This window comes from Chiloscyllium plagiosum, chromosome 4 (assembly GCF_004010195.1).
Source record: "Chiloscyllium plagiosum isolate BGI_BamShark_2017 chromosome 4, ASM401019v2, whole genome shotgun sequence".
NCBI classification, from domain to species: domain Eukaryota; kingdom Metazoa; phylum Chordata; class Chondrichthyes; order Orectolobiformes; family Hemiscylliidae; genus Chiloscyllium; species Chiloscyllium plagiosum.
Genome location: NC_057713.1, coordinates 16,372,603 through 16,397,914, shown reverse-complemented (window position 1 = coordinate 16,397,914; position 25,312 = coordinate 16,372,603). Strand labels below are relative to the sequence as shown.

The window sequence follows — 25,312 nt, the reverse complement described above, 5'->3', positions numbered from 1 at the left end:
TGTGGACTTGTTGGGCCGAAGGGCCTGTTTCCACACTGTAAGTAATCTAATCTAAAAAAAAATAACTGACTGATTTTTGCTCCCCAAACTCTAAAAGTAACCTCAGTTTAGCACTTTCTCTGGGTCTGAGTTAATGACACAGATGTTTAATTCCCACCTTCCCAACAGACCATTCTGTGACCTTGCTCATTCTTCCTTTCACTGTAGTTCTCAAATTCTCTTGATGGATTAACCAGGGTTGTGATTCCGGCCAATGTCGCTCTGAAACATCTTGACTGCCTTATGCAAGATTCACAGCATAGAATGTATTGGTCCTGGTGACTGACCATGTTCAGTTTGGTGTACATGCGCACCAAAGTTCCTCGGATCCCTGGTGCTTCCCATGGTCCTCGCGTTCATCGTGTCTTCCCTTGCCTTGTTGTCCTGCTATTGCACATTTATCGGGATTAAATTCCATTTACCACCAATTAGCCTATCTGACCAGCCTATCAATATCCTGGGGTGGCATGGTGGCTCAGTGGTTAGCACTGCTGCCTCATAGTGCCAGGGACCTGGGTTTGATTCCCACCTTGGACCTCAGTCTGTGTGGAGTTTGCACATTCTCCCCACATCTGTGTGGGCTTCCTCCAGGTGCTGTGGATACCTCCCACAATCCAAAATGTGCATGTCAGGTGAATTGGCCATGCTAAATTGCCCATAGTGTTAGGTGCATTAGTCAGAGGGAAATATAGTGTGGGGAATGGGTCTGGGTGAGCTGCTCTCTGGAGGGTTGGTGTGGACTTGTTGGGCCAAATATCCTGTTTCCATACTGTAGGGAATCTAATTCTCTTGTAGTTCAAGGCTATCGTCCTCATTATTTATCACTGCACCAACTGTAGTATCATCCGTGAAACTACCAATCATTCCTCTTCCATTCACGTCTAACTCATGTATTTAAATCCCAAACACTGACCCTTGTGGTTTTTCACTGGACACAGATTTCTAATTGGAAAAACATTCCTCAACCTTATCCTTGGATCCCTTGGACTCTTAGTTTTTGCTTTCAGGCTCCCATGTAGGACCTTATCAAAAGCCACCCTGAAGTTCAAGTAGACAACGTCAAAAACATTGCCCTCTTCCATGCAGCCACCCACCTCTGAAAAATTTATTCAAGTTTGTCAGACATGACGTTCCCGAGATAAAATCATCATAATTGTTCTTGAGGAAGGAAGAACTAAATTCAAATCTCCCTGTGATCTGAAGGAGGGAAGGGCTTTCTCAACACAACCATGTCACTATTAAATCAATATTCCAGCCCTGCCAGTGTGACCTCCTGGAGTTCTCCCCTCTCCACTAAGATAATCTCTATGTCCTCCTCCTCCAACTCATCCTTCTCCCCATTATAGATTCATACGGCACAGAAAAGGCCCTTCAGCCTGTTGAGTCTGCGCCATATCTACCATTAAAAGTGTGCTAATCCCAATTTCCTGCACTTGTCCCATATCCCTGAAAGTTATGATATTTGAAGTGCTCCTCCAAATATTTTTTAATGGTTGAAAGGTCTTTAGCTTCCACTACCTTTCCGGGATGTGCATTTCTGATACCCACCATCCACTGAGTGAAACTGTTTTGTTCCCAAGTACCCTGTGAACCTCTTGCCCCTTACTTTAAAACTCTCATGATTGACCCCTCAGCCAAGAGGAACAGTTGCTCTCTATCCATCCTGTCTGTACCTCTCATAATCTTATTCACCTCAATCACATCCCCCCTCAGTCTTTGCTGTTCTAAAGAAAACAACCCAACTCTATTTAGTCTCTCCTTACAGCACAATTTCTCCCCCAGGCAATATCCTGGTGAACCTTTTCTGTACTCCCTCCAGTTCTATCACATCCTTCCTGTAGTGAGGTGACCAGAACTACACTTAATCCAGCTGTGGCCTAACCAACAACTCCAATATTACCTCCTTATACTCTATATGCTATAACTGACAAAGCAACTGTCCCATATACCTTCATCATTATCCTGTTCAGGTGCTTTGCCAACTTCAGGGATCTAAGCTACCGTTGTACTCTAAGGTAACCTTCTTCGCTGTCACTGCACCTCCAACTTTGTGTCATCTGCAAATTCATTAACTATACCTATGTTTCACATGTAAATCATTTCTATGAATGACAAACATCATGGACCCAGCACCGATCCTTGTGGCACTCCACTGGTCACAGGCCTCCAGTCTGAAAACAACCCTCCACCACCACCCTCTTTCTTCTACCTTCAAGCCAGTTCTGTATCAATGGTCAATTGGTTAATAGGGAAGTCAATGGTTTTAGGTCACAGGAAGTTATAGATGGGTCAGTCAGATGGGCAGATCAGTAGCAGATGGTATTTGACCTTGATATGTCTTAGATGATGCACTTTGGAAGAAGAAATAAGATTAGGGAGTATTTACGAATGACAGGACAGCGAAGAAGGTTACCTCAGAGTACAACGGGATCTTGAACAGATGGGTCAAAGGGCTGAGGAGTGGCAGATGGAGTTTAATTTAGATAAATGTGAGGTGCTGCATTTTGGAAAAGCAAATCAAAGTAGGACTTATACAATTAATAGTAAGGTCCTAGGGCGTGTTGCTGAACAAAGAGACCTTGGAATGCAGGTGCATAGTTTGTTGAAAGTAGAGTCGCAGGTAGATAGGATAGTGAAGGTGTTTGGTATGCTTTCCTTTATTGGTCAGAGTATTAAGTACAGGTGTTGGGAGGTCATGTTGCAGCTGCACAGGACATTGGTTAGGCCACTTTTGGAATATTGCGTGCAATTCTGGTCTCCTTCCTTTCGGAAGGATGTTGTGAAACTTGAAAGGGTTCAGAAAAGATTTACAAGGATGTTGCCAGAGTTGGAGGATTTGAGCTGTATGGAGAGACTGAACAGGCTGGGGCTGTTTTGCCTGAAGTGTCAGAGGCTGAGGGGTGACCTCATAGAGGTTTACAAAATCATGAGGGGCATGGATAAGATAAATAGACAAGGTCTTTTCCCTGGGGTGGGGGAATCCAGAACTAGAGGGCATAGGTTTAGGGTGAGAGGGGAAAGACATAAAAGGGACGTAAGGGGCAACCTTTTCACGCAGAAGGTGGTGCTAGCTTGGAATGAGCTGCCAGAGGAAGTAGTGGAGGCTGGTACAATTACAGCATTTAAAAGGCACCTGGATGGGTATATGAATTGGAAGGGTTTAGAGGGATATGGGCCAAGTTCTGGCAAATGGGACTAGATTGGGTTGGGATATCTGGTCGGTATGGACAAATTGGACCGAAGGTTCTATTTCCATGCTGTCCATCTCTATGATCCTATGATCTTGGTGTCGTCTGCAAAATTGCTTCACATTCCTCTCACACTTTCTATCTATATCATTTACATACATAACAAACAAACAAACAACAAACAATTGTGACCCTTGTGGAACACCAGTGGACACTGGCCTCCTGTCACTCAAATAGCCTTCTACCCCATGTGTCCTATTACTAAGCCAATTTCTGATCCATCTCACTAAGTTTCCCTCAATTCCATATGCCTTAATCTTCTCAATTTATCTCCCATGTCAAAAGCTTTGCTAAAATCCATATAAACTGAATTTCCCTCATCCACAACACTTGATCACACTTTTAAAAAATTCTATCAAATTTGATAAGCATGACCTCCCTCTGACAAAGTCATGCTGTCTATCTCTAATTAAACCGGGCCTTTCCAAGTTGGTATTAATTCGCCCCTTCAGAATTTTCTCCAATACTTTCCCTTCCAGTCTATAATTTCATGGTTCATTGTTACCTCCCGATTTGAAAAGTGGAACATTTGCCATCCTCCAGTCCTCTGGCACTTTCCTAGTGGCCAGACAGGAATTAAAAATTATTTTCCATCATTCTCTCTCCCCTCATTCCCCATCTCCTCCTCATTCACCCTCACTCCTACTCTCATATCTCACCGACTTGCCTCTGCTGCATGCTGGGTTAAATTATCCCCAGACTTTTTTTGACTTGAATACTCAGTGCAATCTTAGCTCTGGCCAGAGATCAAACTCTAAAGAAATAAAATACCTTCCCATTAATTCCTACCATCCAACATTCCATGTAGAATAGTAATAATTCTTCCCTGTACATTTCCTAAGCCAAGCATAAGATATTTCTAAATTGCTGTTTTAAGTTGCTCTGAACACTAAATTACTGTCGGGTTTTATACACAGCCGGCAGAAATTTGAAGTCTCCTGTAAAAATTGAGGTTTTTAGTCAGAACCAATTGTTGGATGAATACTTAAGGAGTCATATTACAAAGTGGTTAACTTTTGTCTGATAAATATAATAAATTCCAATATAATGCATGGGTGAAAGATTCAGAGGGGAATGGGTTATTTTATCAGGATGGCCTCTTACCTGTCCTTCAGATTACAAATCATGAGTGTATTGGTTAAAATCTATCTTGCAACCAGACCCAAAATAACTGGAAACACTCACAAACTTGTCAGTGTCTGGGGAGAGAAAATCTCAAAACCTTAAGGTAACAGTTCATAGAATCCCTACAGTGGGGGAACAGGCCATTTGGCCCATCAAGTCTACACTGACCCTCTGATGAGCACCCCACCCATCCTATAACTCTGAACCTCCCAAGGCCAATCCACCTAACTTGCACATCTTTGGACTGTGGAGTCAAACTAGAGTATCCGGAGGAAACCCACACAGACACTGGGAGAACATGCAAACTTCACATAGTCACTAAGGGTGGAATCAAACCCAGGTCCCTGTGAGGCAGAAGTGCTAACCACTAGACCACAATACCCACCCAAACATTTAAAAGACTTACGTTCCAAATATTAAAAAAAAAACTGTTGCATTGCTAAAAGAATCATTGCTTGCTATTCCACCATTTGTTGACAGTAAGTCTGAGCTCTCATTACTGGATTAATACTTTGTGACTGGACTCATAGTCTTCTATTAAGACAAAGGAATGCCTGCTATTTCATGTTTTGATTGACAGCTCCCAGTGGTTATAGACTCTTTGAAATGGGACAAAGAATTACAACGTTAGTTTTGTTTTCATGAAGTTAAAGGAAATTTGTTTTTCTTCTGAATAAAGAATTCTTTAAGAGAGTTATCTTATATTATTTCAGCATTGGTCCTGAGGTCTCCCCATGATGTAAATTGTGTGATTTGGCATGGTAAGGTGTAAGGGCAGATTGGGGGAAATGCATTGGCACAGGGTTGGCAAGCGATTATGAACTGATTATGTGGAGGGTGTAGGCTGGAGGGTTGTTTCATTTTTTTTACTGTTACTTTAAAATAAACTTTGATAAAGTCTCGGACCACCAAGGCAGGCTTTCTGCCTGGCCCCCAGAATAAAATTCCAAAATTCCCGTCTACTTTCTTATAGGTTGGGTTTCTGGAACTGGTATATTTCCTGGCTGTGTGCTCCTAACTTGGGAGCAAAACTTCAGACAGTTATATTCTCTGCTATGAGCACAGATGGATCTAACTCTCCAAACGCTTGAACTGTGTCAAATGCACATTGTTCTGAAATAAATCTAAATTAGTTGGGTCAGATCGGTCTGGATTCAATATGATCTGCTGTACATTAGCCAAAATGAAGGGGGTAATTGCAAACTGGTGTTTCAGATGCTAAATGTGCCCATGAAACAGCCCTTTATAAAGCTGACATTATTTTAATGTTGCCTTTTAAAGCTCAAATCACACAATGGACCACAATGTAAGCATGCGGGAGGTACATCATCTCTTAAGTAGCTTCTGCAGCTGTGTGAAATCTGAGATATGGGCTGATTTTTATTTTACACAAACACTTTTAATTCCCAATGCAATGTGATATGGTGAACTTTGCTTTATAAAACGCTCACCAAAAGACGCAAAGTGACACTTCCTTCATATAACAGCGCCTCAGTCAGCTCCTTTTTCTTGGGAAGGTGAAGTAGCATAAGATATTTTTAATATAATGTCATTACCACCCTTAATTAGTGTCATCTATCATTTAATTGCAAGCAAATTAAATAAGACTTTAAGATGGTGATACATCATTTTAATCTACAGAATTATAATTGCGCAAGTTAAAAAGTTTTACTGTTACATTCTCAAAGATCGCAGTCTACACTTTTCTTGTAAGATAAAGCAGCTGCAGTTTGTCTATCAGCCTGGATGGAAATATGAAACCGACATTGGAAAATGGTCTGATTTCTGTGAACTGCTGCTCTGTCTAAACTCTCAATAATGTGCTACTCCTTGAAGAACGGGCTCCATTAAGGTCTTGGCAATGAGACTATAATCATGAGAATTCATCATTATTTATTGCTACTTGCTTAGAGCTCCTGAATTGAAAAATGAAATAGCCTTAATTTCAAACTCGTGTGTAAACTGGGAAAATAAATGGCACAACCAACGAATAATTGAATATGCTGTCAGATATGAATGAAGTTTTAGTGAGAGTCCTATACGATTACTTTTTAAACAATTTTCAACAAAGTTCTTGCATTTTGTGGGTTACCTGTATCGCAAAGGAACAATCTTTTGCTCATTTTTACCTTTGAAAAGCTGAAATCTGTTCTGTGTATTCCCCAATAGGCCCAGTTAGGGAAGGCAGGGGCTTAATGGTATTATCGCTGGACTGTTAATCCAGAGACCAAGGTAATGTTTATGGGGACCCAGGTTCAAGTCCCTTTATGGAAGGTGGTGGAATTCGACTTCAATAAACATCTGGAATTAAGAGTCTAACGATGATCATGAACTGATTGTCGGAAAAACCTGTATGGTTCACTAATGTCCTTTAGGGAAAGAAACTGCCATCTTTACTTGGTCTGGCCTACATGTGACTCCAGACCCACAGTAATGTGGGCAATCACAGATGAGCAACAAATGCTGGACTAGCCTGCGAACTCCTCATCCCATGAATGATGTTTTCACATATACTCATAATATACTCAATAACATTATGAATGCAGTTGGTGTGATTTCTAGGACTATTAGTCCCCACATTCTGGAGGTGAAGCCAGCTGAACTAAGCTTCCTTGTAGATTGTGACTTATCAAACTCACAAGGCTCTTTCTCATTGATCATATAAGGGAAAGCAATTCGACACAGAGGTAAACTACCGAGGTCGGCAGAAAGAGGGGCTATCAACAGACATTCCATGTTGGGTTTAAAAGGTGAGGGACTGCCACAGTGGAAGCTAAAGCAGATTTTAATCGTGGAAACTAGGATTCAAAACACTGGATTGTTCCAGATTCATCTGGTAAACAGCTGGTGCGGTCCATGTATGTATAAGGGAGTGCCAATAAGAGGGGGCGTCTGAGGAGGAGTGGCCAAGGTGGAAAACAGTAAGAGTTTCACTGGGCTGAGGGTATCAGCTACAGGATTATCATGTCATGAGGAAGGCCAAGGAGTTAAGGAATTTGGAAATTGTTGCCCGAAGTGATCTGTGGGAAGATTTTTGTTCCAGTCCAGGAGGTGAATGAAAAGGCAGAAGCCGGACATGAATAGCAAGGGAGACAAGATCATATTGGATCTGGACTTGGTGATGGGACCCATTAGCTTCGTTAGCTGGCCAGAATAGTTAGCTTTATGATGCAAGCAAATTGGAATCCAATTTTTGCAACTCAAGGTCCCACAAAAATAGCATGAGATAAATGACAATTTAATCTATTTTAATAACCTTGTCTTAAATTTACACAGCCCTCTTGCATCTGCCTGTCTGTCAGTTTCGAGAGCTAGAGGATAGAACCTGAGATGGAAACTGGGAAGCATTTCCAGAATTAAGAAAAACGATTTCAAAATCCTCAAATTGGAACCGAATGCTATGAAGCTGTAGGTTACAACTGTGTGCCATAAGGTCTGGTTGTAACCACTGAGAATCCAGATTTCATGACCCTGAGCTAAAGTTCTGCCAGAGCTGGAGAGATAGTTTCCAACTTATTATCAAGCTGTTGAATCTCATTGTTTTTTTTCTCCCACTTTTCTTGTGAACAATAGCTATACCACTAGAATAATCCCCAAATTGAAGACATTCTGTATTTAATACCTTCAAGGAGATAACTATAAATAGGTTTCTACATGCCTAACGATAATAATTAATACTCTTTAATTTAGTCATTCAGTAGTATGGAACTTGAGTATTGCTGAAAGAAGACATCATTTATTGAAGTTTCTCATCTTGTACCCATCAGGATATTTCACAAGAGTATAAATTCAAATTCTGCAACTGAGCAATTGCAGGATTTGCTCATTTGCAGGATAATCCTGAATGTGTGAGAAGTTACACTGTAAACCAACTTAGGATTGCAAGTTGGGTTTTCAGTATTGCAGTACTTACATATTCTGAAAGCCACACAGATTAATAAACAGGGCCCTGTTCTTTGCCCTAACAAATCAGAGACAATCTCTTGGTTTACCAAAGTCTGGTTGTTAACTGCCAAACAACATTAATAGAATATGTGCCTTCTTCATGGCCTTCTACCAATCACTCATTCTCTCATGCAGTATACATGTTGGATTCGCTATGAATTTGCATCCTTGTAAAATTTCCTGAAGATGCAAAGCTTCAACAAAACATGCCTTTTTTCAGAAACAGTCATTAATCTCATAGGCATTGAGAAAAACTTGTAAGCACAGTGAAATAAAGAGAACAGGCTCAAGACATTTGTTAGTGTAGAAGAGACATTGCAGGCAGTTGTCAAAACAAAAGGAATATCAAAAGAATGGAAAGCTGCCAGGAAAACAGAAAGGTGACCAGTAACAATTACAAACGTGCTCGGAGGAGGGAGTATCACAAATCCAAAAGCAGATACATTTTTAAAAGAGAATGAGAATAAGCTGGAAACATTCATCAGGCCAGACAGTACCCAGCCAGTGAAATGACAGCTAATGGATAAAACTGACCTTTCTGTTAGGTTGGAAACTCAAAGGAAAAGCAAAGAAGTTGAATGCAGAGAGGGGAAAGTTAATGGAAAGACCAATCACAGTGAAGAACTCAACGTGTTACTGACCTACAGTACTAATTAATGATCATCTGTAATTGAAAACTTAAATCATTCTGTTTTTGCCATTAGACTGCGATTTTCATACAACTTCCTAGCTGTTTCTGGAGGAAATGCTGGGCAGTCACTTAAAAGGTTACTAGAAAGTTGTATCAGGTTGGTCTTGGGTGTCCCAAGAGATGCTGCTGTTTCCCACTTGTACCTAAATAATCAATGTCTTTTAAAAAGTGCGTGTAAGCAGCTGAAAATTGTTCCAATTTTTAAGTGTTGTCACAGAGGTAATAGTGAATGCTAATTTCATATGAAGGCTACTTAAGATGTTAAGAAGAGTGTTCCTTTCCTTAAATTAAATTTTCAATGTTGATTCAATGAATGAGGAAATTACTTGGTAATTAATTAATGTTTTTTGGCCCATTAGTCCTGAGCTGTCATTGCTAACAAATGCATCATTTAAGCAGAGAGAGGGGGAAAGGATCAAAGAGGACTCAGGAATTGCCTAATGTTTATGAACTACTTGCATGAAAAGCATTAACGAATGAAAGAGCTTTTAAATGATTTCTACATTTTTTTTAGACAGCCAACATTAATAAAGAATAAAAGCAGATCCAGATTAAGAAATGTCTGTTTAACTCACTTTGTGTAAAGTCTGTTTACGATTACTAATAGTGTAGACATCTCTCTGACACAGTTCACGAATGTCCTATTGCAGGGGGCACTAATATCTTTTTGCAGTCTCTTTGTAAGAAAAGTATAGTCTGTTAAAATCATTCCAAGTATAATAAATGGAATAGATAAATATGTTTAAGGCATTGATTTTACTTCATGGAGATCCAATATTCATTAAGAAATATAAATCTTCCCCCTATCTGTCCATAATTTTCTGCTTTTGTAATCCAGAGAATAGTAACTTGTGCACAAATATCAAGACATGTTTCATTGGTGGACTAAAGAATATGGACATTAAATGAAAATTGAATGTTTTAGGAGGATGGTCAAATGCTGGGTGAAAATGTTGTGATTTAGAGAGTCTCTCGAAGGAGGAGACAGAGGTAGAAAGATTTTGAGAAGAAATTGTAGAGTGTGGGGCCTAGCTGATTGATAGAGGCAACAGCAGAGGGCAGAGTTAGAGAAATGGAGCACACAGAATCATACAGTACAGAAAGGCCCTTTGGCCCTTCAAGCCGCACCAGAATTTTGTACAGCTGTAGCATGACCTCGTGTTTCCAAAACTTAATCCCTCTACTAATAAAAGTTAACACATTGTATGCCTTCTTAACAGCCTTATCAACCTGGGCGGAATCTTCCAGGGATCTATGTACATGGAGATCAAGATCTCTCTGCTTATCTACACTACCAAGAATCTTACCATTCACCCAGTACTCTGCATTTCTGTTACTCCTTCCAAAGTGAATCACCTCACACTTTTCTGCATTAAACTCCATTTACCACCTCTCAGCCCACTCTGCAGCTTATCTATGTCCCTCTGTAACCTACAACATCCTTCGGCACTATCCACAACCCCACCAACCTTAGTGTCATCCATAAATCTACTAACCCATCCTTCTACGCTCTCATCCTGGTCATTTAGTGGGTGGCACGGTGGCACAGTGGTTAGCACTGCTGCCTCACAGCGTCAGAGACCCGGGTTCAATTCCCGCCTCAGGTGACTGACTGTGTGGAGTTTGCACGTTCTCCCCGTGTCTGCGTGGGTTTCCTCCAGGTGCTCCGGTTTCCTCCCACCATCCAAAGATGTGCAGGGTCAGGTGAATTGGCCATACTAAATTGCCTGTAGTGTTAGGTAAGGGGTAAATGTAGGGGTATGGGTGGGTTTCGCTTCGGCGGGTCGGTGTGGACTTGTTGGGCCGAAGGGCCTGTTTCCGCACTGTAATCTAATCTAATCTAATTTATAAAAATGACTAACAGCAGTGGACCCAGAACAGATCCTTGCAGGACACCACTAGTAACTGAACTCCAGGATGGACATTTCCCATCAACCACCCGCCTCTGTCTTCTTTCAGCTAGCCAATTTCTGATCCAAACTGCTAAATCGCCCTCAAACCCATGCCTCTGCATTTTGTGCAGTAGCCTACCATAGGGATCCTTATCAAATGCTTTACTAAAATCCATATACACCACATCAATCACTTTAGCTTCATCCACCTGTTTGGTTACCTTCTTAAAGAACTCAATAAGATTTGTGAGGCACGAACTACCCTCCACAAAACTGTGTTGACTATCCCTAATCAAATAATTCCTCTCTAAATGATTATAAATCCTATCTTTTACAACCCTTTCCAACACTTTATCCACAACTGAAGTAAGGCTCACTGGTCTATAATTACCAGGGTTGTCTCTACTCCCTTCTTGTACAAGGGAACAACATTTTCTATCCTCTAGTGTTATGGTACTATTCCTGTAGACAATGACAACATAAAGATCAAAGCCAAAGGCTCGGTAATCTCCTCCCTGGCTTCCCAGAGAATCCTAGGATAAATCCTATCCGGCCGAGGGGATTTATCTATTTTCACACTTTCCAGAATTTCTAACACCTCCTCCTTGTGAACCTTAATCCCATCTAGTCTAGTAGCCTGTTTCTCAGTATTCTCCTTGACAACATTGTCTTTTTCGAGTGTGAATATCAACGGAAAATATTCATTTAGTGCTTCCTCTATCTCCTTTGACTACCCACACAACTTCCCACTACTGTCCTTGATTAGCCCTAATCTTACTCTTGTCATTCTTTTATCCCTTATATACCTGTAGAAAGCTTTAAGGTTTTCCCTGATCCTATCCGCCATTAACTTCTCATGTCCCCTCCTCACTCATCTTAGCTCTCTCTTTAGGTCTTTCCTGGCTACCCTGTAATGCTCAATGGCCCTGACAGAGCCTTCATATCTCATCCTAACATACCCATGACAAGGGATTCAACTTCCTTAGTAAACCACGGCTCCTGCACTTAACAACATCCTTCCTGTCTGACAGGTACATACTTATCAAGGACGCACAGTAGCTGTTCCTTGAATAAACTCCACATTTCTATTGTGCCCATGACCTGCTGTTTACTTTCCCATTCTAAATCTTGTTTAATCACATCATAATTGCCTTTCCCCCAGCTGTACCTCTTGCCCTCCAGTGTATACCTATCCTTTTCCATTGCTAAAATAAACATTACTGAATTGTGGTCACTATCACCAAAATTCTCACCTACCTCGAAATCTAACACCTGGCTGGGTTCATTACCCAGTACCAAAGCCAATGTTGCCTCTCCCCTTGTTGGCCTGTCTACGTACTGTGTCAGAAAACCCTGCTGCACACATTGGACAAATATTGACCCATCTAAAGTACTTGAACTATAGTATTCCCAGTCAATATTTGGCAAGTTCAAGTCTCCCATAACAACTACTCTGTTAGTCTCGCTCCTATCGAGAATCAACTTTGCTATCCTTTCCTCTATAGCTCTGGAACAATTTGGAGGCCTATAGAAAACTCCCAAAAGGGGACCTCTCCTTTCCTGTTTCTAATCTCAGCCCATACTACCTCAATTGACGAGTCCACAAATGTCCTTCCTGCAGCTGTAATACTGTCCTTGACTAACAATGCCACAGCACTTTCCCATAGGGCGGCATGGTGGCTTAGCGGTCAGCACTGCTGCCTCACAGCAACAGGGTCCTGGGTTCGATTCCCACCTGTCTGTGTGGAGTTTGCACATTCTCCCCGTGTCTGCGTGGGTTTCCTCCCACAATCCAAAGATGTGCAGGTCAGGTGAATTGGCTATGCTAAATTGCCCACAGTGTTAGGTGCATTAGTCAGAGGGAAATATAGGGTAGGGGTTTGGGTGGGTTTCTCTTCGGAGGGGTGGTGTGAACTTGTTGGGCTGAAGGGCCTGTTTCCACGCTGTAGAGAATCTAATCTAATCTTCTCTGTTCTTACTGAAACACCTAAATCCCAGAACCTGCAACAACCATTCCTGTCCCTGCTTTAAACATGTCTCTGAAATGGCCACAACATCGAAGTCCCAGGTACAATCCATGCTGCAAGTTCACCCACCTTACTCTGGATGTTCCTGGCATTGAGATTGACACAGTTCAAACCAGCTTTTTGCTTGCTGATGCCATCTTGCGACCCTGAACCCTTATTTCCGACCTCCCTACTCTCGACCTTCTCTATACTTGAACACAATTCAGGTTCCCATCCCCCTGCTGAATTAGTTTAAACCTACCTGAACAGCATTAGCATATGATCCCCCTCAGGATATTGGTACCCTGCTGGTTGCGGTGAAGACCATCCTGTGTGTAGAGGTTCCACCTACCCCAGAATGAGCCCCAATTATTCAATTATGCCCCAATTTGTGACAAGATTAGACGGTTCTGACTTTGTATGCCTCGACTGATAAAGTGGACAAGTTGGACCAAAGGGTCTGTTTCCGTGCTGTATATCTCTATTTGTTAGGCCTGATATGAAGCCCCTTGCTGATTCTACTTGATCCTTGTATGTACTCCCACTCATTGTTTTGCTTCGCTTTATAAGTATGTTCTCTTGTCAGGATAGTGTTCAATCAGACTTGACAAAAGATGTCTATCTGAATTGTCTAATACTTTCTCTTTTTCAAATGTCAACACACCCATTGTGCATTTTTATCATTATTTGGATAAAGGCAGGATTAGATAAAGGTATTTAAAGGAATCTGGAATTAAGAGTCTAATGATGACCATGAATCTATTGTCGATTGTTGGAAAAACCCATCTGGTTCACTATTGTCCTTTAGGGAAGGAAACTGTCATCCTTACCTGGTCTGGAGTACACAGAACATTACAGCGCAGTACAGGCCCTTCGGCCCTCAATGTTGCACCGATCTGTGGAACCAATCTGAAGCCTATCTATCCTATACTGTTCCATTTTCATTCATATGTTTATCCAATGACCATTTAAATGCCCTTAAGGTTGGCGAGTCTACTTCTGTTGCAGACAGGGTGCCCCATATCCCTACTACTCTCTAAGTAAAGTGACTCCAGACCCATACCAATATGGCTGACTCGGAACTGCCCTTTGGGATGGGCAATAATTGCTGGTCTAGTCAGCACCTGCCCTCATCACATAAATTTATACAAAGAAAAACACCCAGTGTTATATTTCCATATTACACTAGAGTTTATTTTTATAATGCATAATCTATCTTTTGGAATTAAGTACATTCGGTATGTATTAACTTAAGAGAAACTATTTTCTTTGTCTCTGATGCTCCAGGTTTAGTAAAAAAAACTGACACACTTATTAAAGACAAATGCTAGTCTCCATCATGTAAGAGAGAAAATGCTATGGAACCAGGTTGCAAGTAGATGTGATGCCAATCAAATGAGCTGCTTTAGAACAAACCAGGATGATGGTGTCAAGCTTATTGATTGTTGTTGGAGTTGCAATCACCCAGGAGAGTATTCCATCACACTCCTGACTTGTGCCTTGCAGATGGCTGACAGGCCTATGTGGAGTCAGAAAGTGAGTTACTCATCACGGAATTGGTCTCCAATTGACTTGCTAATGCATGAACATTACATGATCAGTCTCAGATTGGCTACATGGGTCCAATTTGTGATTGTATTCTTAAGGGAGTTGATAATCTTATTGGTACCATTTTCATTTATCACCTGACTGCCTGAAATGTGAGTCATTTTATGGGAACATCCTTTTTCATTTCCCTGCTAATTTACTAAGTTTACAGATCTTAACATTTAAAAGACATTTGGATAGGTACACGGATAAGAAAGATTTAGAGGAATCGGGGCCAAACGCAGGCAGGTGGGAGTAGTTTAGTTTGGGAAACTTGGTTGGCATGGATGAGTTGAACTGAAGGGTCTGTTTCAGTGCTGTATGACTCTATGACTCCATAAGATTAACCGGTAATGTTGCAATACACTGCTTTTCCATTCATTCCATTTAGTCGGAGTCACACAAACCTCATTCTTCTCAAACTGTACAGCTTAAAGCATTTGATAATGATCAAAAAATGTATGATCCAGTTTCAATATCATAATACAGGTAACTCATTTGGAAAATGAAGGATCTTTCTACCGATATTTATTAAACAGATAGCTCAAATGCCAGCAAGGTTGTTAATAAAGAACTTACAGTAGTGAGGCAGCAGGGTTAGAGTCCCCAGGGGGTGGTTAGTAAGAGAGTTTGGCTCTGGGCAGAACAGACAGAAGAAAAATAAGACAAGATAAAGAGCAAAGTTACACATTGATACAGTTGTTATTAAACAGAAAGACCTGCAAGTTTTATACAGTCCCTTCACAAAACCCAAAGCACTTTATAGCCATGTAAATAAATTCGAAGTGTGGTTATTACTATAATGTAGGAAATGTGGTAGCCCAATTGTGCACAGAAAACATTCAGAAACAGCTAGGTGATAATGACCAGAGAATCTGTTTGTGATGTTGATTAAGGACAGGACATTGGAGATAACTCCCCTGCTCATGCTCCAAATTATGTCATTAATTTACATGATTTTACATCCAACTGAAAGAGCAGCTATGGTTTTCAATACCTTGGAGTACATCTCAGGATAGAATGTTATGTTCAAATCCCTGGAAGGGGACTTGAACCCACAATCTTCAAACTGAGTAGTGAGTAGAACAAAGAGAGTTTCAGCTGGTAATGTTAATGTGTAGGGTACTCTCCAAATTGATCAGTTACTGATTCAGAAACAGATACATTTTGACGTCAGGACTCATAAGTTTGCCCGAATGACTCAGTTACTCAATGGGGATTTTCAATATGAGCATACTAATTGTCCACTGACCTAAAAACAATTGACATATGAAGCGTTAAGTTTGAGTTACCTCATTAGGTGCAACGAGGTTTAACAAATTTACTGTGGATCTTAGGATCTAAGCAGAATTAAAGATTTCAATGAATGCTCATTGTGCACAGACTGTTGAATTCATACATCAATCTCGCTTCAAGTAGTATAAACCACACGTTATATACTCGATGGTTATAAATCAAAAAGAAACAGCTGTAATATTAATTTGAGAACAACTTACACACATAAAAATAAAATAAAATAGATCATTTTAAAGATGTCCCCTGTCTCCATTGTTTGATAAAGGAACATTACTTTAAGGTGTTCCAAACCAGGGAGTGATCAGTGGGAAGCTTGTCCCTGTTTCAGACATGTCCCTAGTGTGTATGTTTTTACCTGTCACCATACCCACGATAGTAAACTGACTCTCTCATGTTGAAAAAACCTTCATGAGGCACATCTGAACACAATTCCCCTCTTCTTCCAGAAGCTGGCCAATAAAAGGAAGGAGACAACCAGCGAACAAAATGGAGGAGCCACTTCATGGCCAACCCTGATTCCTTTGGAAAGGATCACTATTGACACCATAGAAAAGGGACAGAGCAGTCAGCAGTGGAGATGGTGAGTCTGAGCTTTGGGAGATGCAGAGCGCATTGGCATCTTTTACAGAGCATTTATAACAGAAAAAGGGCCATTCGGCACATCAGGTCCTTGCTGTTGCTCATTATCCACACAGGTCTCCTTTGTCTTCAGCAACATATCCATACAATCATATCTCCCTGAAGTAATTATTTTGCTTTCTGTATCAATTTGATTCACATTTACTATTTCTCGTGGCAAGGAGTTAGTTCCAAATTCCAATCACTTTCTGTTTACAGAGTTTTGAATTCTGCACTGGATTTATTACTGACTATCCTACATGTGGAAGCCTCTCCTGTACTTTATAATCCACCCCACAGGGGCTTTTCTTTGCAGTGACAACTTCACTCTTACCTTCTCCCCTTTTATTGGAATCCTCATATCAAACTGACCAATAACGGCCTGGGGTCTGTGGGTTCTGATCACTTTATGAAGCTGTTACAAGATAAAGAGATACATTGACCTTCTGATGATGGTTTCTACCTTTTGAAAGGCATTTTAACGATTGCTTCTTCGCCTGAACCCAAAATAAATCCCTAGCAGTTTTGATATTCTTCCTATAGGAGGGTGGGTTTTCTCAGCACTTTGAAATGAATGGTCTTTGGATAATCTGATCTGCCTGAGTGTAGACAGTGGAGACACCCACTCAGTGAGTTTATCACCTCCATCTGACAGACCAAACAGATAGGACTCAATTATAGTGAATCCTAGAGTCACATTTCTGTCTGGGTTGGGCTTGAACATGATTTCCAGTCAGGAATAATGAGAATTCAGATGGAAGCTTCAGTTGGATTTTCCAGTATACATTACCAACCACCCACCAGAATGTGAACATATTACAAGAAATGGCTTTATTTACACCAATAAAACCTAACATACCAAAGGGCTTCAATTATTACTGAAAGAGTTTGAAGGCCAACATCATAATATAATCAAGAAGTATCACTGAATAGAGGCTATTCAGCCCATGGAATCCATACTGGCTCTGTAAGAATTGCATAGCTTTTCTCATTCCCATGCCTTTTCACCCTGGCCTTTCAATTTCTTTTTCCTTTAGCTATTTCACCAATTCCCCGATTAATGTCACAATCAAAGCCACCTCATTCTCTGGGACTGCCTTCCAGATCTGAGATATGATTAGGGTTAGTATTGTTCATATATAGTATTGGAACATATGTAACATACTACTATAATGACAATTACAATACTGTAAATAATCTGGTATTGTAGTTTTAGAGTTAATATCAATGTTATAATTGTAAGGAGGTGTTGGCTGCAGCTTATTGGCTGTGCATGATTATTCCTGCTCCTATATTATCAGTGCAGTGAGTTAGACAATAGGCTCACTTGTGGATTCTAGATACTGATCCCCGACCCCCAGTTGCTTCAATGATGCAAAATTCAGTCCTTTCAGACACAATTGTGTGAATCACAATCAAGGCCAGCTATGCAATGATTACTGAACCAGCATCAATATTCTCTTAGGGACCCACAAGTCATACCAAACATCAGCCTGAGGTGTTACATCAGACATAACTCAGTAACCACATAGGCAGATAATTGGCACTTACACTACTAGGCTTGTTCCAGAGTTTTTCAAAGTGAGCGACAGCATAACCTCTGAATTGCAAATCAGCTATTAATCTAGTAGGAACATCAGAATGGAAGTTTGCCATTTAGCTTTGAGCTTTTCCTGTTCAGTAAGATCATGTCCCTGATTCCACTTACCTGCCTTAGTTCCATAGCCCTTGGCAAAAGCAAAGCAATTAGCAATCACACGTTGAGATTTGAAATCAATCATTGAGTTAGTGTCAATTGCCTTTTTGTGAGAGAAGATTCTACATTTCTATCACCTTTTGTTCAATATTTTCCTTGATCTGCTTTCTGAAGGGCCTACCCCAGTTTTGTGTGTTGTCTCCTTGTTCTAGGCCCAGTGGAAAAGTTGTTCTTATTTCCCTTCAAAATCTTAAAACATAAATCTCCTGAAGTTTCCGCATTACAGGCAACTTATTTGTTTTTCTCTTTGCGTGCTGGGTGTTCAGGAAAGATGAAAGCATCATTAGAATGTTAAAATATTTCTTTACACTGGGCAAAAGTATTCATTTTCGATTGACTTTTTCCTTCTAGAAATGTGACCAAATTTCAGGAGCGAGGGTCACTCTGCAGTTAATTTGGATTCCTGCTGCTAATTGCCAGATCTTCCACCTTGTTCCTTCCTGCTCACAGCCATTTCCTGTGCTCATTTGCTCCCACTGCCACTGCTTCCCAAGAAATTTGAGAATAAAATACACTGTTGTTTGACAGTACAGAATCTGAGTATCTCTGAAAAAGGCACATTCATTTTCATTTTGTGCTCATCGGGACATTCACAAGAAATACTGCTGTAAAGGGCAACAACATGTTACACAAAGTGAGAAAAAAAGTGTTCATTGGTTGGGAAGTGGATTCTGATTGGTCGAGGCATTACCATGGAGATTGCACCATTTGGTGATCACCGACAGTTATCTGCAAAGCATTGCTTAAGATTAAACCAGGCAGGTTGATGCGGATTTGCCAAGGCATTGCCCCAAAGAATGAACTATCAACTGTCACCAATTTTGTTGAGTTGAAACAAGTGCAGTGCATGTACATGAAAGCAAAATACTGTGGATGCTGGAGATCTGAAACCAACACAGAGAATGCTGGAATAACTCAGCAAATCTGCGAAGACAGAAATAGAGTTAACGGTTTGAGTCCGGTATTCCTCATCTTCAGAACCAAGTTCTCAGTGTTTGCTGCGGTCCATGTACAAGTGCTTTCTGTCTGCAAAATACAGAGCGCTGTACCTTACAGTACACGTAAGGACACCAACCTGTAATTGACTGACAATTCTAAATTGATTCTACTGTGCACAGGAAGATGCATACATTAACAAGCTGACCCCAATTCTATGCATTCCCTAATGACATTGCCTACTCGCCAACCAATGAGCACTCTCCTCTCAAACATACAAAATATTATTTCCCTTTACACTAGTATTCTTGTGAATGTTCTGATGAGTGCAAGTCAAAAGGCTTTACAAAATGTACTTTGTTTTTCAAAACTAGTGAAAATGAATTTAATATTTGTTTTCCAATGCTCTCTGATGGCTCAGTGCTTTCTGGCATAATATGCTGAACACTGGGGATTGGGAATCCTGTGTCCAGTTATTGGTCTGTGTAGAAGGCAACTGATCTCAGTCTGGACAGTGCTACATTGAAGGTCTGTGGATCTTAGGTCATGCATCGGAAATCATCACTATCCAGTCACCCTTGTTGGGTGTTCTCATTCTCATATTCCGTTCTCATGTTCTTCACCGATTTTAATGTGAACCAAACATACTCAACATTAACTTGTGACAATGCCACAAAGCAATGTCCATGATTGGTTCCAAATCCGTTGAAATGGTGACCAGAAAAGATTCAATTTGTTTTTATTTTGTTAATACAACAGTTAGACTTGAACAAAGACTTGTAGATGGACACAAAGTGTTAAAGCTGTTTACCATGTTTGGCATTTGACAATTTTTTGAGCTGCAAGTCAAACCCAAAGCTCATTTAAAACTTAGGGCAAGGGTTGGAATTGTTTACTCTCCATCACCAAACAAAAACGGGCTTGATCAATGGCCATTGCAAGATCCCTTTCACCTCGCTACCTTAGTGTACAACTCAATAAACCAGATCCCCTTTTCTCTGACAGTGTCGGGATCTAGTCAACCGTAAAGGACTAAAATACAAAACACTTGACACAAAATTGACCTGTTGTCCCCTGACCTGCAGCTTTGTGAATTCAGCCACAGATATAATGTAAAGTGCTCGGAGATATTTTTGAAAGTATTAAAATTGTCTGTAAGAACTCAGACAAAGTAAAGAAACAGAATTACCTCAAGGGAACCAGGGGAAGCTCCATCTGGATCATCTGCCTTTGTATCATCATTGGCAGGTTTCTGATTGTTCTTAGCTTGATTTTGTTCCTCGTTAAGAGCCTGCTCAAAAGGGTGTTTGTTTAAGATCCTGGCAGGGCTTTCAGCAAGTGTGTATCCTGGAGAAAGGGGAACTCCCTGCTTAGCAATGAGATCCTCGCCATCTCCTTCCATCTCGGATTCTATGGTCACGTGGACAGGGCTTGGTGATCTGCCACGGACACTCTTCAAAAACTCCTGAACCAGCACATAATTTGACCTGGGCTCTGTGGCCTTAGACCTACTTATCGACCTGGACAATCTCTGCGATGTATCACAAACTATAGGTGTGTGATCTATTATATTGAACAAACTTGAAAGGCCATCATTAATGGTCGTGTGGACTGGACTGTCTCGTGTGGTGGTCGACCTGGCCCAGGCTGACTCATTAAATCCCTTCTGTTGGTTATTGGGCAAAATCCGATCTTTTGGCTGATCGGATTTTGCTGAAATCTTTCTTTGCAGCTTGGGTGAGCCATATTTTGGGGAGCAGCATGTGCGTTCAAATTTCGCCTGCATTTTCTCAACTCCAGGAGCCACTTGTTTGCTTCGCAAACTCCGTGAGGGCGATGACACTGGAGTTGAGCCTCCCTTTGGGGTTAGACACTTGTGTGGACTGCTGCTGATGCCTCTAAGACAGTCCGTCTGTAGACCTACACTGATGGTGCGTGTGGTCTGTGTTCCCGTACTTGTGAAGCCATTAGTCTGACACGCAATGTCTTTGAACTGGGGTTCTATTGAGTTAGAACGTATTCGGCTCATGACTGAATGAGCAACTTCCTTCATGTCATCACTCATGTTGCCAGAAATTTTCAAGTCGTGCAGTGATGAAGCGAAGCCAACAGTGCTGCAGATTGGGTGCTCCATTGGATGGAGCCCACCCTCCAGCAGGTCTTTATGGTGCTTGCCAATGTCACACGGCCATCTTCCAAAGACATCTGCTGGACCTGCCTTTGGCTCAACGACATTGCCATTCGCTTTGATCTTAGAAAATGCGTAATCCGAATCAACTACTTTCGTTCCATCTTTTTTAGGATGTGCTGACCCATCAAACCGACAAATCAGAGGTGGGCTGTGATAAAGTCGCGTTCCCAATTTATCTGGGTTCATGCTACTCCGCTGAAGCTGTTTTTGAGTGTAATCTTGGCTGCTTGTTGTGTTTGTTGTCATTGTGGCACTAGTTGTGAGGTACCACGAGGCAGACTGGAAGGGCTCTGAGGCTAAACTGCTAACTATTTTATCACTTTCAGTCTTTTCTATCCAGGCTTCTGTTGGATTATCCCTGTTAGTGTACTCCCAGTTTTTTCTGTTGAACTCTTCAATGTACTTCAGGTCATCTGGAGACAGCGGTGGGGTAGTCTCATCCTTGGTGAGGCCTACCTGTAGCTGAGGACCACCAGGGAGGAAAGGGGAACTGTCCATCAAACGTTGAAATTCTGACATGGAGGAAACCGACTTTGCCCTTTGAATAAAACAGGAAGATTTTTAGTGTTGCCTCAAGAATGAAGAAATAAAACTGTACCATCAAACAAAAACCCAGCCAGTACTCGTGCTATTTCACACAACGTATTGATTCATCTCTTGGACTCTTGTTACTGTTCCTATGTGTATATCATCAGCTATTCTGTATTTGCAAGCAACATTGAGGTGAAACAATTATTAATCTCTATTATTTTGCTGGCATTGGTTGGAATGGGAATATTGCAACATAGTCTGTTTTGTCCACCTGAGACAATTAGTTAAGAGTCTCAACCAAAGGATGACATCTCTGGCAGTGCAGCATTACTGCACCGATGCATTAGACTGCCCAATGCGCTCAAGGAGGAGGCCATAGCTTGGTGGTAATATCATTGGACCGGTAATTCAGAACCCCAGACTAATGTTCAAGGGCCAGAAGCTCAAATCCCACCATGGCAGATGGTGAAATGTTAATTCAATAAAAATCTTGAATTAAAATTCTGTAATGATTGTTATTAAAAACTAATCTGGTTCAGTAAGGTCCTTTAGGGGACGAAATCTGCCATACATACCTGGACTGGCCTCAACCTTAGACCCACAGCCATGGGCAATCCAGGATGCCCATTAAAGGCCAAAAAATAAATTGCTGGTTTAGGTCACCAATCCATAAAACACATCTAGGAGAAGGATTCCAACTGACCTGATGTGGTTTGAGAATTTGTACTCCAATTGTGTACTGATTTAGGCTGGGTCACCAGTCTGTGGCTGCTGCTCCCTCTTCAGAACTGCACCATCCTTAACCTTTACGCATGAGCATTTTACCATGACTGATACACAAGGGTATGTGGAATGGCGGTACAGAAACAGGCCATTTGACTCCAATGTTCATGTTCCAAACAAGCCTCTCATCACCTTCCTTCTTCAAATCCTAGCAGCATATCCTTGTTTTCCTTCCTCCCTCCTGCACTTATCTAGCTTCTCAGAAATGGATCCACAGTCTTTGCCTCAACTAATCCATGTGGTAACAAGCTGCATATTTTTACCACTAGGTTAGATTAGATTCCCGACAGTGTGTGGAAACAGGCCCTTTGGCCCAATGAGTCCACACCGATCCATTTCCCTCTAACTAATGCACCTAACACTATGGGCAATTTAGAATGGTCAATTCACCTGACCGGCATATCTTTGGACTGTGGGAGGAAACTGTTACGCCTGGAGGAAACCCATGCAGACACGGGGAGAATATGCAAACTCCACACAGACAGTCGCCCAAGGCTGGAATTGTACCTGGGTCCTTTGGTGCTGTGAGGCAGCAGTGCTAACCACTGAGCCACCGTGCCGCCCTAAACTTGGGTCCTGAATTCCCATTTTGATTTACCAATAACTAAGGGTTTTAGCTTTAGTCTCCTTGACAAGTGGAAACATCTTCTCGCCATCTAGCCCTTGTGAGCCATGTCATAACCTTAATGTCTCCATCACATTGTCCTTAACCCTTCTCTTCTCCAGAGAAGAGTGCTGTCAGTCATATCCTCATCCAACATCCTCCTGTATTTTTATTGGGATCAGCGCACGCAGAGGGATAACTGATATTTTGTACTTATTTTAATCAAAACTCAGATCCAGCATCTCTGCAGCTATGCCACTGACCAAGTCACCGTGTTTTATAATCAACCCTGGGTCTACATTAGGCTGAACATTTACCCAGTAAAAACTGAGGGTCAGGAGGGCAAGTTAGGAAATGTGGTTGTCATTGAAGACTATTTTTAAACAGATTTGAATCACCCTGAAAAAGCAACATTTTGTTTTCTGATTTGCCCTAAAATTAACACACTTAATGTAACACTAAATGAGATAATTTGGGAGATGCATTTCTAATTCATCTTTTGAGATTCAAATCTGAAACACAATCGGCATGTAAATCTATTTTCAATTTTAAATGTCATCTGATCAATAAAATCACAATGATGGCTAACAGGAACGCTTCAGATGAAACAGTCGTCTTTTATCCTAGCTGCTGTCAAAACAATGAGATAACACCAAAAATACATTCAGCACATGAAATTTATTTTCTCTTACAAACATTCAATATTGGTGGGCAGGAAAATAGCAATAAGTCTGTCAAGCTTTTTCCTTTTACTCGAAACACTTCCCCTCTCTTCAGGAAGGAACCGATTCATGACAGCCTCTGAAAGTGTCTCCATGTGACCAATACTCAAACTGAGTCGAGAAACTGTGCTGCCTTTCGGGAAGATGATAGCCATCCTCTTCCAGGCTTCATATGGACAGAATTTCCAGTGCTACTGCCCCAGCTTGTCGGTGGGGATCAGAGAATCATAAAATCCCTATAATGTGGAAGGAGGCCATTTGGCCCATCGAGTTTGCATCAACCCTCCAAAGAGTACTTCACCCAGACCCACTCTCCCAGTAACCATGCATTTCTCATGGCTAATTAAGCTACACATTCCTGGACACTATGGGCAATTTAGCATGGCCTGCATATTTTTGGACTGTGGGAGGAAATCAGAGCAACCAGAGGAAACCCACACAGACACATGAAGAATGTGCAAACTTCACACATTCTGTCACCCGAGGATGGAATCGAACCCGGGTCCCTGTGAGGCAGCAGTGCTAGCCACTGAGCCACTGTGCTGTCCAATGGGATGGGAGGGGACTGTAAATTGAACAGAAGATTGCACAGAGTGGGAAATGTGGTTCTTTGGGGGTCTCAAGCACCAAGGGGAAGATTTTTGAGGAGACAGGATGTGCATTTATGCTCCTCACAAGTTTCATAATCCATAGAACAGTTTGGGAACAGTCTGCAGTGATCCCCTTAAGTTCTATTGATTCGACTGTTATGTATCAAGTTCTACTGGGCAGAGATTGCTCAGTCACTGACTGGAGTCTCCAGATCTGGCTGGGTGGGCTCCTGCATCATGTCCTACACTGCGACAGTGGCTACACTTCAACGAACAGACTTTATTGGCTGTAAAACACTTTGGGACATCCTGTGTCAGGAAAGGTCTACCTAAAGGTTTTTTTTTGTCTTGCTATTCACAGTTGCTGAATATCAAAATAGAAATGGGATAGATGTCAATGGCATGTGCCATTGTTATTATCACTCATTGTGTTACTGTTCTGAACCATGGTGCTGCCCGATTTGGCAGAACGATAGACAAATCAATACTGGTTCTGGATCAGTGGTGCTGGAAGAGCACAGCAATTCAGGCAGCATCCGAGGACAGGCAAAATCGACGTTTCGGGCAAAAGCCCTTCATCAGGAATAAAGGCAGAGAGCCTGAAGCGTGGAGAGATAAGCTAGAGGAGGGTGGGGGTAGGGAGAGAGTGGCATAGAGTACAATAGGTCAGTGGGGAAGGAGATGAAGGTGATAGGTCAGGGAGGAGAGGGTGGAGTGGATAGGTGGAAAAGGAGCTGGGCAGGTCCGACAAG

At 41.5% G+C, this 25,312-nt stretch overlaps 2 protein-coding genes across 4 annotated transcripts in view; one reads left to right on the top strand and one right to left on the bottom strand.

The window, feature by feature from the left end:
* Positions 1-25,312, top strand: part of rab12 (RAB12, member RAS oncogene family) — a 376,582-nt gene that overhangs the window by 114,089 nt on the left and 237,181 nt on the right. The gene's annotated exons all lie outside the window — the stretch shown is intronic.
* The window catches only part of LOC122548878 (microtubule cross-linking factor 1), a 208,133-nt gene that overhangs the window by 5,137 nt on the left and 177,684 nt on the right, over positions 1-25,312 (bottom strand). For 2 of the 3 annotated variants that reach the window (XM_043687776.1, XM_043687777.1), the window contains exon 13: positions 20,329-21,868. In XM_043687776.1, the coding sequence (XP_043543711.1) occupies positions 20,329-21,868 (1,540 nt within the window). Of the gene's footprint in view, positions 1-15,112; positions 15,170-20,328; positions 21,869-25,312 lie in introns of all 3 variants that reach the window. The other variant, XM_043687778.1, reaches the window with a different exon arrangement.